The sequence below is a fragment of the Gouania willdenowi genome, chromosome 20 (genome assembly GCF_900634775.1).
Source record: "Gouania willdenowi chromosome 20, fGouWil2.1, whole genome shotgun sequence".
NCBI lineage: Eukaryota > Metazoa > Chordata > Actinopteri > Blenniiformes > Gobiesocidae > Gouania > Gouania willdenowi.
This window is the reverse complement of record NC_041063.1, coordinates 23268345-23283274: the sequence shown is the minus strand read 5'-3', so window position 1 is coordinate 23283274 and position 14930 is coordinate 23268345. Positions and strand designations below refer to the sequence as shown.

Genomic DNA, 14930 nt, shown 5'->3' with positions numbered 1-14930 from the left:
TGACCAATGACTGACCTATCACATGACATAAACTGGCCAAATAGGGGCACTGCGTACGAATAGAATGCATCTTGGGAAACTTGGAAGTATACTTCAGTGAGAACGCTCATCTTAATCATCCTAACTATACTTATAGTATATAGTAGACAGTATATACTCATTGAGTGTGTAGTACATTAGGATGCTATTTTGAACACAGCCTTGGTGTATGTTTCTAATCTGTAGAAAATAAAAGAACCAGTCAGGGGGAGTTTTCCTGCATTTTGATGTACTGTATTTATATAAAAAACCTCCATTTTTTTGAAGCGGACAAACAATGGGATCGAGTGCGTACAGAAAACACAAGCCAGCAAGGTACTACTGATAGTGAGAATTTATCTTCAGTGTATCTAACCAAAAAAAAAAAGATATGTGAGCTATTAGCAGAGAAGCACACACCCTGTGACATTTGCATTTACGGAGGTTCCCTCCAGCACCTCATCTTCTCCTCTCTTTAATGGTGCCCTTAAGCACGGTTTCCTGAAGGGATTGAGTCTATCTCAGGAGCAATGAATCAATGTTTGAACTGCACCTGATAAAGTTCGGTGTCATGGCAACCCTTGACCTGGTGTTTTTGCCGGAGCATCTATGCAGAACACCCTGCTTGGTTTCCCATGTTGATCCGACTCGAGTCGCCCAATTGTTAACGTTTTAGTGCATTGGTTCTCTAACTTTTGAATCCAAGAACTCCTTATGTCCAACCACAGCATTTTACTCAGAATTATGTGAAAAAACCACTATAGAGCATAATGATAGAATGAATGAATGAGAACACTTGTTTTAAATAATCTAATTTTGTAAATAAGAGGAATGAAACAGTATATTAGTGCCTCCTGAGTAGATTTATTTCAATAGTTTTTATAATTTACGGTCATATCCCACGTGGAACCAAGTCATGTTCTAATTAAGATCATTTCTATTATCATTGTGTATTTTTTGTGTCATTTTGTGTGTTTTTGGTGTCATTTTGTTGTTGTTAGTCTGTTCTTTTTATTATTCAGTGCATTTTTCTCTTATTTTGTGTGTTTTTGTTGTCGTTTTTGTGTGTTGTTGGTATTATTTCAATAATTCTATCTCAGTATGTGTGTTTTTGGCGGTTTCTTATGTTGTTTTGCATGTTTCTCTGTTATTTTTGAGTATCTTGTAATGATTTTTGTGTATTTTTCCTTGTCTTTGTTGTTGTTTGGAGTAATGCTGGTAATGCAAAGTATTTTTCCCTCTTAGTGTGTGTTTTTTTTGGTATCATTTTGTGTACTTTGATGTTGTTTGACAGTTCTTTTTATTATTCAGTATATTTTTGTCATATTTTGTTGTCGTTTTGTGTGTTGTTGGTATTATTTAAATATTTCTATCTCAGTGTGTGTTTTTGGTTGTTTTTTTTGTCGTTTTGTATGTTTCTCTGTTCTTTTTGGTGTATTTTGTGTATTTTTCTTTCATTTAGTGTGTCTTTATTGTCGTTTTGTGTGTTTCTGGTAATGGTAAGTATTTTTCCCTCTTCAGCCTGCATTGTCTTTTCTGTATTCTTCCATTGCATTGGGTTACCATGGCAACTATGGTCGATACAATCAGTCAGGTTTCAATTTAATTATTCCAATAACAAACAAAGCCAATTCAACATCCAATGTATATCAAACACCTACATTAACTCATTGAAATGAAGAACAAAATGCTCTGTTTGTTATTATGCCACCACTGCTACTTCTGTGTTGCCAGATTGGGTGACATACTGCCCATTTGACCAGGTTAACATTCTTTATCTCAAGCTAAAGTTACTTTTCTCAGAATAATATGTATGGAGTTATAATTAGCGGTAGGACGCGATAAAAAAATATCAAAAAAATCTAATTCATTAGAGACTAATGAATTAATCTCGATTAATCTAAATTAGCTTTTCCGGTGTTTTTGTAAACTTTCTAAAACAAGTTTTTTTTGTATTAAAATAATAATTAAAATAACCATGAGAACTCCTGAAATGAGAAAAAAAGTGATTCACTGCGTTACTTTTTTTAGTGCATTATTTTTTTGTAATTAATTAATCACAATTCACACATTAAAGTCATAGACCTAGTTTTAGTATTAAACAAATGTTTATTAGGGCTATTTTTAGTCGCCTTTTTCCTACATTTTAAATATAAATAGTGATAATAATAAATAAATAAAAATAAATAATAATATATGTATATATTATATGAATATAATATAAAATTATATAATACAATCTAAAAATTACAAGACAAAAATATTTAACAGAATAAAGTTCAATTGTAGTTCTAATCATATTTAATGTTTCTTAGATCATTAACTGCATCTGTCAACAGAAAATCCTTCTGTGTAGATTAGATTATAGTGGCTGATAATAAAATAATATAAATGACTGCTTTCACATTTAATACAGCAATTCTATTATTTTTAGTGGAAGTTGGCGGCGGTGGCAGCTTCTTTAGGAGTAAGTAAAGACGTAAAACATATTTCTCATTTTATAACTCACTTTGAAGATAAAATATGATTTTTACTCTCAGCAATATGAAAAAGCTGAGTTTCTATGCCTCATTAAGTTCACATTCTACATCAGGATTTACTTTGTTCGGGAATTATCTCAAATTTAATCAGGAGACATTAGCACAAGTAAAGCACATTACCTCATTACAGTGGAATGACAAATATGTATTTGCCTAAAATGTTATACATTAGCCATGTATCTTCTGCTCTACATCTGTTCCTTAATGTAAATGGTGAAGGGTAAACACAACTTTAAAACATGAAAGTTATCTTAAGCTTCTTTTAACCCCAAATAAAAAAGAGTAAGTATTGACAACGGAAAGAGTGATAGTAATTTTGTCTTTAGCCATAGCTACATATTAGCACAGAGGCAAGCAATGGGTGACCATACGTCTGAATTTACCAGGACATGTCCTTTTTCACATCTTGTCATGGACCCAGATTTTACAAACTCATCGAAATGTCTGGATTTCACAGAGACCCTGAACGCATCGAGCTGAACACATTAATTCATGACCGTAACTTTGCTAATATTTGCTCTATTTACGCAGTTTCTGAAAGCTAATGAGTTGCTCTTTACATGAGGGACTGGCTACATGCTAAGCTAACCCAAACATGTAGAACTGGTGGCTACGTGCTAAGCTAACCCAAACATGTGGAACTGGTGGCTACGTGCTAAGCTAACCCAAACATGTGGAACTGGTGGCTGTGTGCTAATCTAACCCAAACATGTAGAACTGGTGGCTGTGTGCTAAGCTAACCCAAACGTGTAGAACTGGTGGCTATGTGCTAAGCTAACCAAAACATGTGGAAATGGTGGCTCTGTGCTAAGCTAACAAAACATGTGGAACTGGTGGCTACATGCTAAGCTAATCCAAACATGTGGAACTGGTGGCTACGTGCTAAGCCAACCCAAACATGTGGAACTGGTGACTATGTGCTAAGCTAACAAAACATGTGGAAATGGTGGCTATGTGCTAAGCTAACAAAATATGTGGAAATGGTGGCTATGTGCTTAGCGAACAAAACATGTGGAACTGGTGGCTATGTGCTAAGCCAACCCAAACATGTGGAACTGGTGACTATGTGCTAGCTAAGCTAACAAAACATGTGGAAATGGTGGCTATATGCTAAGCTAACCCAAACATGTGGAACTGGTGGCTATATGCTAAGCTAACCCAAACATGTGGAACTGGTGGCTATGTGCTAAGATAACCCAAACATGTGGGACTGACAGGTGGCTTTGTACTAAGCTAACTCAAACATGTGGAACTGGTGGCTATGTGCTAAGTTAACAAACATGTGGAACTAATGGCTACGTGTAGAATGCTTTGTTTGCCCAAACTCAACAAATGCAATATTTTTATTATCAAATAGAACACAATATATATATATATATATATATATATATATATTTTTTTTTTTTACTGTTTCATCAGTCAAAAAGCTGCATAAAACCATTAATATTCATGCACTGTTGATCCACCCACAAATAAGACGACGCTTGAAGCAGATAAAACAGCCTAGAGCTACAGAGCAAAGATGCAGAACATAAATGCACGGAAGCATCACTGCCACGGATCTAAAACTTATCTTGTTTATTTGGGGAGATAATTCATGTGCAGCCACACTCACTTGTCTCCTTTGCTTCGAGCGATGCCGATGAGTTTCTCGATGCCTCCGGCGTCGCGCAGAGCTTTGGCGTTCTCCATGTTCTTGGTGATGACTTCATGCAGCGCGCAGCAGATGGCAGTCACCGTGTCGTCTGACATGGCCTTACTCAATGATCCTGTGGTCCCAGAGTTTACGCTGCTGGTGGCGTTGTTGTTACTGCTGCTGCTGCTGCAGCCTGGTAATCTATGGATCAAATCTCTCATGGCATATTTACCTGGTGGAGAGAGAGAATGTAGGGATCAATCACAGAACTCTATGACAGACAGTATATATACAGTATATATTATATCCAGTGGGGAAAATAATGGATTACAAAGCAAATCAATTACTTTAATTGAGGTTAGTGCAGTGTTTTTCAACCTTGGGGTCGGGACCCCATGTATGTACGGTCGCCTGAAATGTCTATTAATTAATAAAAATAAAAAAATAAAAAAAACTTGGGTAAAACATTGAAATTCTAAAAAAAATTTAACTATTATTGTTTGTCAAATACACATCACACACAGTAAATATCAAATAACTGTATCTATACTTGAACTTTCTCAAGTCGGATCATTATTGCAATTATCTAACGAAGTATAATGTATTGGATTTTGAAAGTGATCAGATGTTTCTGTATGCATGCTCAATTTTTAAAGTTCTAAATGGGCTTGCCCCTCCACCTTTATTGTATTTTTTACGTAAAAAAAAAACTAACTAACTAATAAGGGCCAGAGTCTTAACTAGGGGAGACTGTGTAGTACAAAGGCGCCAGACTAAATTTAGCCAAATGGTGTCCATCAGAGCCACAAAAAATATGGAATACACTTCAATTAATCAACCTTCAAAGCTGTTCTCTAAAACTAGTTAAAAAAGACACATTCTCACTCCCAACTCGCCACACATTGACGTGCGGGAGGGTACCTTTGGCGTCACAGGTGACACTAAGTGTCGGCCTGTGGAAACAATTGTTTTTATGACATTTCTAGTGAGAAAATGACCCATTACTTATGGCTAGAGTTAGAATTAGGTTTAAGTTAGGTTAGGTTTAGGGTTAGAAGACTTATTTTGAAAAGTTGCGGTGAAAAAAAGCTTGCGGACCCCTACGTGACCCACTACGGTCACTACGTCATTCCGGAACGTCGATATGTGACGAATTGAGAGCGAGACTGGGTTGGGCAAAAAAAGCAGTCATGCACCCATAGATAATATTGTAATTTTTTCTTGTGCTCTTAACTCCTGACTGTTGTTTTTTATTGTAAAAGTATACGGGGCATCATGTTTTCTGTCATCAGTCAGGTTTAATGTTTGTCTCATTGTACCATGCTGCTTAACTGTATGTTAGATGTTAATGTTATATTACGTTTACCTGCCTTAGGACAATGGATGAAAATTAGCCATTGAGCTAACTCCGGCATATTTATTTTGATGCTGTTTGCTGACACATTTATTAATATGTAATGTCCTAGTTCAAATAAATAAATAAATAAATAGGGGGAAAAAATGAATGAAAATGAAGTAAATCTAGTTCAAATAAAATGCAGTATAAAAATATCTGAAGTGGAACACTTGTCACTTTGTGCACTAATCCTGGCTACTCTGTATTTGTAACACACTATAATAAACATGATGAAAAATTAAATCTATTAAAAAAAATGTCGCGGATATCAAAATGAGGTAAGGTTGGGAACCTCTGAGTTAGGATCTCTATTATGTTGTTACCCACATGGCTCATTTAGCATGGCACTGTCATAAATTTGGCTAGACCGAGAGCCGGAGAATCTTTTTTATTTTGAATTGAATTCATCCATCCATCCATTTTCTGACCCGCTTGTTCCTGTTTTCAGGGTCGCGAGGGGTCTGCTGGTGGAATTTAATTCATTGGTGTTATTTTCATTTATTTTTTTAAATTGTACTTTTTGAAAAACTTTTTATTTCATACAGTAACTTTTAATTTGAGTAATTGGGCTACTTCTTACTTGTACTTGGGTGTTTGATGTATGACTTACTTGTGCTTGAGTACAGTTTCCATCAAGTGACAGTACTTCTACTTGAGTAGGATATATCTACTCTTTACACCTCTGGTTATATCTATAGTTTGATATACAATAATGTACCAACTTATTCTATTAAATTCTGTAAAAGTATCTAAAGCTTGAGCAATCACTCCATGAAACCACTGAAACACTCATGCAGACATGCTGAGAATTCAATGAAAGTGGCTGCAACACATGTAATGCTGTGAATAGGAGAGGAAAAAAAAGCTTTCAGTAATGGATTGTCAAAGTAATCAAAGCAACAAAACGATGGCGTTACTAAGATCAAGTACAGCCGACTTGCGTGAGGCCATGAGCCGATGGAGGGAATAAAGTCTGAAGTCAAGTGAGAGCAAAGAGGTTGGAGTGTGTGTTTCAGTGATGATATAATGGACTCTGAGGACACAGCTTTCAACTATATATGAAATCTGAGCACTCCCATAGAGTACGTTAGTATGATGAGGTTCACTTCTCTATAGTATATTGTTAAAGTTCTTAGAAATAAAGGGGAAATACTTTGAATCATCAAATTATCAGTTATAAAAAAGCTAAATTACCTGAAAATAATACTTAGAAACTCAGATGGGCGTTCACTTAAATAAGATGAATTACTGAGCACAGTCTGAAGCAGAAAAAAGAAAAATTGCATCAGTCGTAAAGGGTCATTGTACTCACTACGGGAACTCCTGCTACGCTAACCGTCCATTAGCACTACGGGTAGAAATGAGCTTCACCGTTTTTGTTCTGTCTCAGAACACAATCAAACATGAACAAACTTCATGCTCTGTTTTAGGTATTTCGTGATAGTTACTCTATTATTTACAAAACAATTACGTAACAAGAAGACAGTCATCAACATCCCCCGCCAGATTGGTTCTCATACTAACTCACAACCTTTTCCTAAATGTCCTAAATCTAAGAATTTAGATGTATACATAAGAAAATATCATATCAAAATACAAAATGACTAACTATCTTAAACGTTTTCAAAGAAAAGCTGTCCCCTTTGAAGATACCTCGAACAGAGTAAAAAAACGGAACAAGGGCAATAACTCCGGAAAAAATAATTGCACGCTTTTCATTTTCGAACTCCATCAAAGTATTGATACCCTGAAGCCACACAACGAATGTGGTTATCCTATCTTAAACTGTTTCCGAGAAAAGCTGTCATCTATTTGAAGATACCTCGAACAGAATATAAAAACAGAACAAGGGCAGTAACTCTGGAAAAAATAATAGCATGCTTCTCATTTTCGAACTCCATCAAGGAATCAATAGCATGAAGCACACACCAAATTTGGTTATCCTATCTTAAATCATTTCTAAGAAAAGCTATCCCCTTTGAAGATACATCAAACAGAGTAAAAAAACGGAACAAGGGCAATAACTCCAGTAAAAATGATTGCGCGCTTTTCATTTTCGAACTCCATCAAGGTATTGATACCCTGAAGCCACACAACAAATTTGGTTATCCTATCTTAAACTGTTTCTGAGAAAAGCTTTCCCCTTTGAAAATACCTCGAACAGAGTAAAAAAACAGAACAAGGGCAAACACTCCGGAAAAAATAATTGCTTGCTTCTCATTTTCGAACTCCATCAAGGTATTGATACCCTGAAGCCACACAATAAAATTTGGTTATCCTATCTTAAACTGTTAATGAAAACAGTTGTCCCCTTAAACTCTGACGGACGGATGGAAGGACAAAGCTCAAACCTATATCCTACTTCTACATTTTTGTAGATGTTTTCCCCAGCTACGGAAGATCAACAGGCTTTCACTTTTACATAAAGAGATCGACATTTCAAAGTGATTAGCAATCTACAGATCGGTCCACCTTGTAAGTCACTTTGTTAATTCTAAATGAAGAAAAAAAAAAAAAACTATACCCTGTGAAAACATGGAATTTGGAACATTCCCACGACACAAACATGCAAATGACATAGGAGGTAAAGAACAATCAATAGTAGAATTAACCCTAATCACGGAACATGTTTAACAAGCTCTCAAGTACTTCAATCTGCTATCAAGGTCATATCAAAGTTTTTCTGTATTTGTCCATTTTCAAACACAACATCCTCTGATCGGAAAGAAAACTACTACTCCAGAAAAGTTTTCCTAATAAAGGATTTTTAAAAACTACTAAATGCTCACATCTTTCTGCACCAGCAAAAATAGCTTTTTACTTGGATTTCCACCAATTACACACATACAAGAAGATTTAAAACATCTGTAATTCACTAAAAAACAGGTTGGTGTTGTATTGGTCACATCAAGCTTACTTTTCTCTCATGTGAGCCTGATGTGAATTAAACGGCTATATTTTAGAATGTACATTTATTCATGACTTTATATTTCCTTAGTTCAGTGTTTCCCAACCTTTTTTTGGATCATGAGCCCATTTTTATATCATAATTTTCTTCTCCAGAATTAGGGTATTTGATCTTGAAATTTCTATTTCAAAAAGTGAAATAGAAACGTTTTTTCAAGATTGTGTTGAGTTGCAATTTGAAGAATAATTTAAAAAAAAAAAAACATTTTTTAATGAGTCTTTAAAAAAACAAATTAGTTCAAATAATTGACTTTTTAATTGTAATTGGCATGGAATTTCTATAAAAACTGTCATTTACAATTTAAACCCAATCCTGGGGAACCATGTCAGAGTTCTGTCTTACGTACTGTATACCAATATGTCCAATGTCCACTTTGACACATCTTCCCAAAGTTGACTACAGAGGATGGATGGATAAATATAAAACCAACGTAAAAGTGACACACTTACACACTGACACTTACACAAAAACTTGATTTTGAGTAATGTTTCAACCACTGACTGATGACAGATACATTCGGCAAAGATTTGCCTCATTTACGATTCGACTCATTTCAGAGTGAGTGACGGGATTTTCTTTTTTTTTTTTTTTTTTTTTTTAAATGATTGGCTACACAATGCATTTACTGCCTGGCTCATTTACTGACTGACAGATAATTCATTAAAGAATGAGGGATTCACTGATGAAGTGATGTCTAATTTATCGACCCACTGACTGCAGGTGTAGCGAAAAGAGGACTGCTACAAAAAAAAAAAAAAAAGGAATTCAAATGTATTAGACACCTACCTGGGTGTGTTTGTCTAAATGCTTTGTGCAGATAGACAGGTGTGCTGATAGGCCTGCTGCTAATTTATGCTGACAAGTAGAGTGTTTACTGAAATTAAAGTAAAAGGAGAGGAGTGTGTAGTGGGTTCTAATGTGTGTGTGTGTGTGTGTGTGTGTGTGAGATCTCCGTCCGTACGTTCGCATTCCTCACTTTGATAATCATTCTATTGTATCGTAGCGTTGTAAAAATGTAGAAAATATCCACAGCGCACAGAAAAACAGAAGTAAACAACGTCTATGCGTGTTTGTATGTGTAATGAAGGAGGCGTGTTCATGGGTGTGTGTGTGTGTGCGTGTCACAAAACTTAAAACACTTTAAAAAAAAGTTGTTACTGATGATCTCCAGAGCTTGAAGGATCCTGATTATATTAAGATATAAAACTCTGCTGTAAATGAGAGGGAATTGACCAAGTTAATTACATTGGAATCATGTAATGTACACACGGTGTAATTATGACACTGAAGATACCTCTTGTTGAAGGCAATTGATTACCGAGAATCATAAAAACAATCTCTGGACAATAGATTCCTTCATTCAATCCGTGGACTTACGTGGCCTGTAACTAGAACGTTAATTCAGCCCAGGTCAGGAGCAAAACTGAAATATATTATTAAGTTTTTATTTTCTATACTACCAGCTCTGATCTCTGAAGACCTATTGCATGTTATCTTCATGTCACTTAGGCTATGTCAGTTCAGATTTTTTGCCCACATGTGACATGTATCGGATCATGCCAAAGTGAACAGTACAATTCCGATTTTTTTCAAATCCGACCCAGGCCACTTTCATATGTGGACATAAATCTCACACGTATCTGATATTTTGCAATGCGACTGCAGTCTAAACAGCCAGGTTGCATTCTATCCGACCTCTACATTATCAAAATGCGATAGCGTCATACTTCTGCGTCCCAGACATAGCGGCGGAGGAAGGGGGGAAAACCTGATGGAGGAAAATATAGACAGTGGAAAGAGAGCAAGTTCTTTATATCAATAAATATGTATTATACTGTACATACTTCCTTCCATAAACACAGTCTGTTCATACTGCAAACTGATAGAAGATTAATTTCACGTGTAATATGAACGAGCACACAAAAACAGTCGAATTTTTCAAAAATATCCAAATTGAGCATTAAAAGGGCCCATGTTAAGCTAAATGGAATTTTCTGTGCTTTAAACATGATAAAGTGCTATAAGGGCTTCATACACATGCCCAAAGTGTTTTTTTTCATTGATTCCCTCAATCATTAGTTAGAGGGTGATTTGCTCCTTTCTTACTGCAGGGTGAGCCCAAACACCTCGTTCCAATTTGATGACGCGTTCCCACCTTGACGACGAATTTGACACGGCACTGAGCTGTAGAAGCCGCGCCTCCAGGAAGCTCTCTGCCGTGGTTGACATGTAAACAGACACGCCCACGAAGGTGAGCATTTCGCCGTCATTCGCGCAGTGCTATGTATGTCCCGGCGAACGCTCCGCCCCCACACTCTGTCTCGTGTTTATAAAGCAACATGAGCTCGGCTACAGAGTGGGTGGGAGGAGGGCGGGCCGTCCTTTGGCCCTACGTCACCGTGCGGGGACGAGGAAGTCAGTGTCCCGTCTATAGACACGACCACTAATGGATATGCATAAGTAGGACACATATCAGCCTGCTTGTGTAGAGTTGCTCAGAAATGGACTTTTCAGAGGAAAATAAACCTCAAATACAATGTTTTTCAGGTTCTTAGAACAAATAGAGGGTGAAAATTAGCATGACATGGAACCTTTAAGACCTGCAGTGTGAACGTAGCCTATGACTCACTACCCACACACCCACATTTTGTTGATACCACATAAAAGCTCAAACTGATAACTGATCCAAACGTCTCGCACCAAAACAAAACTATTGTATGGGGCACGCCCAGATAAAATGTCTACCCCCAATTCTCTGTAGATTCTTGCTTCTGATACTCGCCTGCATGTGGGCCAGGGTTGGTTAATTGTGCAATTGTGTAATTGATAATTAATTACAATTACGAAAAAATCTGTTACTGTTGTCATCGTAATTGAATTGTAATTGAGTTCAGATAATTAGAGGGCCAAGCCCATGGGGCATAGGGTTGATATAAGTTGAATACACTGTAGTTGCATTATTATGTTGGATCAATGCCATTCTAAACACATGATCCCATAATTGACTTTGTAATTGTAATTGGCATGGAAACTATAAAAACTATAATTTACAATTTAATTAAACACAACGCTAACACAAGAGGAGGGCTACATTTTATGAGGTTATCTGTTAAAGGCTCAGGAGTTGTAATTAATTGTAATAGAACTTTAGTAATTGAGAACAAAATGGTAATTGACTTAAAGGGGGAAAATGATCATAGTAATTTGAATTTTAATTTGAAAAAAATGGCAATGTCACCGCAATCATAATTGAGTTGTAATCGAGCATGGATAATTGAAGACGTAATTGTAATTGATCCCAACCCTGGTGTGAGCTGTTTGCAGGAACAGCAGGTCAGCTGCTAAACTTAACTTGTGATTATAACTCAGAATAAACTACACTGACAAATAGTACCATCCTCATCCTCAAACCTGTTCAATTAATAAAAAAAATAAAAATTCCAATACATACTGTAACAAGGATTTCTGTAACCTTGGTGATAATCAGCACTTCTTCACCAAGTGGGGGAAGCACTTGAAAGTTTATCTGCGACACAAAAAAGCACCTCAGTGACGCACAAGTATCAACACTTTTCTTTCTCACGCAACACCAGCAACATGTCCTCAAGGACAGAAACGAGCCTTCTAATAAACCTGCATTACCCCAGCTCCTCCATCTTCACCTGGGAGGCAGAGCTGCTAATGTATTCCTGTGCTGCGTTCCCCAACGTGCCTCCAACTCCCTGCTGAGCGGACCGTGCTTCATCAGGGCCATAATGGCTGATTTGATTTAAAGAGATCCAATTACCCTGAACAATGGAGGGATTTGATTGTTTACTGACGGGGAAGGGAGAGTGTTATTGGAGTAAAATTGGAGGTAATCGTCTTAGGGAGATAGGGGGAAAGATGAAAAGGCTTGATTGGTCATGGAGTCCGATGGTAAAAGAAATAAAAGGAGGGTTAATGTACAGTTATCAGTGGTAGTGTATAGGTCCCAGAGAGGGATGATCATAAATAGAAATATTCTCTACATTATGTAATCAAAGCTATACATAAATGTGTTAAAAATAATAATAATGTAGTGCCAATGTATTATGAAATATAACTTAAAACAGGCATCCATCTTCTTCAAAGCAAATAATTTAATTAATATATCTCAATAAATCATAAAAAACAGTGCAATTAGCAGTGTTGTACATCACTCACAGGGGGCGCCACATTCAAAGAAACACGTTGGTTTCTGGAGGGTTGGACAGTTGAGCCACACATTTATAATAAATGCATCACACACACTAAAATGCAAATAACAAATACCAAGGAATCTGTCAGGATAGGCAAATATGACCTTGAAATTTAGCCCACAACAAGAGAATTTCACTTTCTACCAGTGATTTATAGAGATGTCACCATTCCAGATTTTCTTAATACGATTATTGTTAGAAAAATAATTGCAATATTATTATTATCATTATTGGATGCTCACATAACTAAATAATATATCAACAATGTAAAGTATAGCCAAAAAGTACAAGATAAATGATAATATTCCTATTGAAGATGCTGGGGAATAATAAAATAAAACTAAACTAAAATAAAACTAAACTAAAAAAGATAAACTAAACGAAACTAAAAAAATAAAAATAAAAATAAAAATAAAAATAAAAATAAAAATAAAAATAAAAATAAAAATAAAAATAAAAATAAAAATAAAAATGAAAATGAAAATAAAAATAAAAATAAATTAAACTAAACTAAACTAAATAAATGTAAAACATTCAGTTGAATAAATAGTGTAATTAAAAGCGATATTGTGCAAATATTTTAAGTGTTTATAGGACCAAATATTAATCCTCAAGAGAAAAACCATTTACGCTATTAAATTTAATTTAATAATTTGTCTAATCTTATATGGCCAGATAAAAAAAAAGCATCTATAATTTCCACAAAATGAATAGTAATAAAAGTACTTTTACTGCTTTTTGCTTGATACAGAAGGGAGAAAGCATAAGTACTTAGGTAATTATAAATGTTCACTGACTGAGGGCATTTAAAAGATTACATTTAGAAAACGTCACAAGTTTAGCACTGCAAATACACTTGAAAATGGGTAATCGTGACATGCTTACTGTAAGACATTACACAGCAATAAAAAGATTCTTTTACAAACACAAACCAAAAGTCTCACAAAATGAATGAATTGCGACAACTCGATAACCAGACGACCTAATAAAAAAAAACACGGATTTACCAAATCTGTTTTTCTAAACTAATTTGTTCTGACGACAGCATGAACATGAGCCATATTCCCAGAGAACGTGTCGCGACCATAAAATCTCACAAAAAAAAACAAAAACCCAACACGGCTCCTCTCTCTCTCTCTCTTGTATCTTTCTTGCCTTTCTTTCTGAATGTCGCTCTTCTTCTCTGTCTTGTCGTGCCCCGCCTTGGCACAGTGGAGCGGAGCACAAAGAATGCCAGGGAGAACAAAGTGTGCTGATAAAAGACGAGTAAGACCCCTGCACACGAGAGACTCACCCCGAAGGCGGAAGAAAAAAACATTCATAAAGAACAGAGACAGAAGAGAAACAGAGGAGTGTGTGTCAACTTGGAGAAAGTCAGTCTTCTTTTATGAATCTATGTGACGCAGATCTAACTTTACAAAGTTGTTTTTGTGTGGTCACTTTCATGCAGTTTGTTGACAGTAGTAGGTTGGACAAAAAAGTTTAAAAATCAAATTCTCTCTATAACAAAGACTTTAAAAATGACTGTCGGGAATCACCTTTATTGTGCGTTACAACAATCTGTTCTTGAAAAATCTTGTGTATACCTTCTTAAAATCTCTCAATCATTGAAGCGAAATAAATACGTCATGGAAACAACTGAATTTAGAAAAAAAAAACACTCGCAAAAAGGTTTTTACACTTTCATAAGGAGGAATTTCAGATGTCTTGATATTGAAATGTGTCGCAGAAGCGCCATGGAAACACTTTTTCCACAAACACACGCTACCAAACGTGATGTAACTGGTCACATGACCACTTGTCTCCAAGAAAACATGGCACGGTACGAGTAGACAGAAGAGGAGACTGGGACATTTCCTAGCATTATACTATTATATAAATCATTACTGCCACATTAGATTCCGCCCAAAACAGCCTTCAGTGGAAACACCTTCAAAGCGCGATTATACTTTGTCAACACTCAGATATAACACTTTTAATTTGAGAAAATCTGTAATGGAATATAATGAGAAACATCTCCTGGAAATGAAAAAAAAAGAAAAAAAAACTCATGACTTACAGAATAATAAATAATCATTAAATATACATTTCAATAAATACGTATTTGGCATACGAAGAGTTTGTGGGAGAGCACCTAGTCCTCAAAAGTTTT

At 35.8% G+C, this 14930-nt stretch overlaps 1 protein-coding gene across 3 annotated transcripts in view; it reads right to left on the bottom strand.

Annotated features, from left to right (window-relative positions):
- The window catches only part of ctnnd2a (catenin (cadherin-associated protein), delta 2a), a 350952-nt gene that overhangs the window by 27892 nt on the left and 308130 nt on the right, over positions 1-14930 (bottom strand). For all 3 annotated transcript variants that reach the window (XM_028434803.1, XM_028434804.1, XM_028434805.1), the window contains one exon: positions 4174-4426. In XM_028434803.1, coding sequence (XP_028290604.1) covers positions 4174-4426 — 253 coding nt within the window. The remainder of the gene's footprint in view (positions 1-4173; positions 4427-14930) is intronic.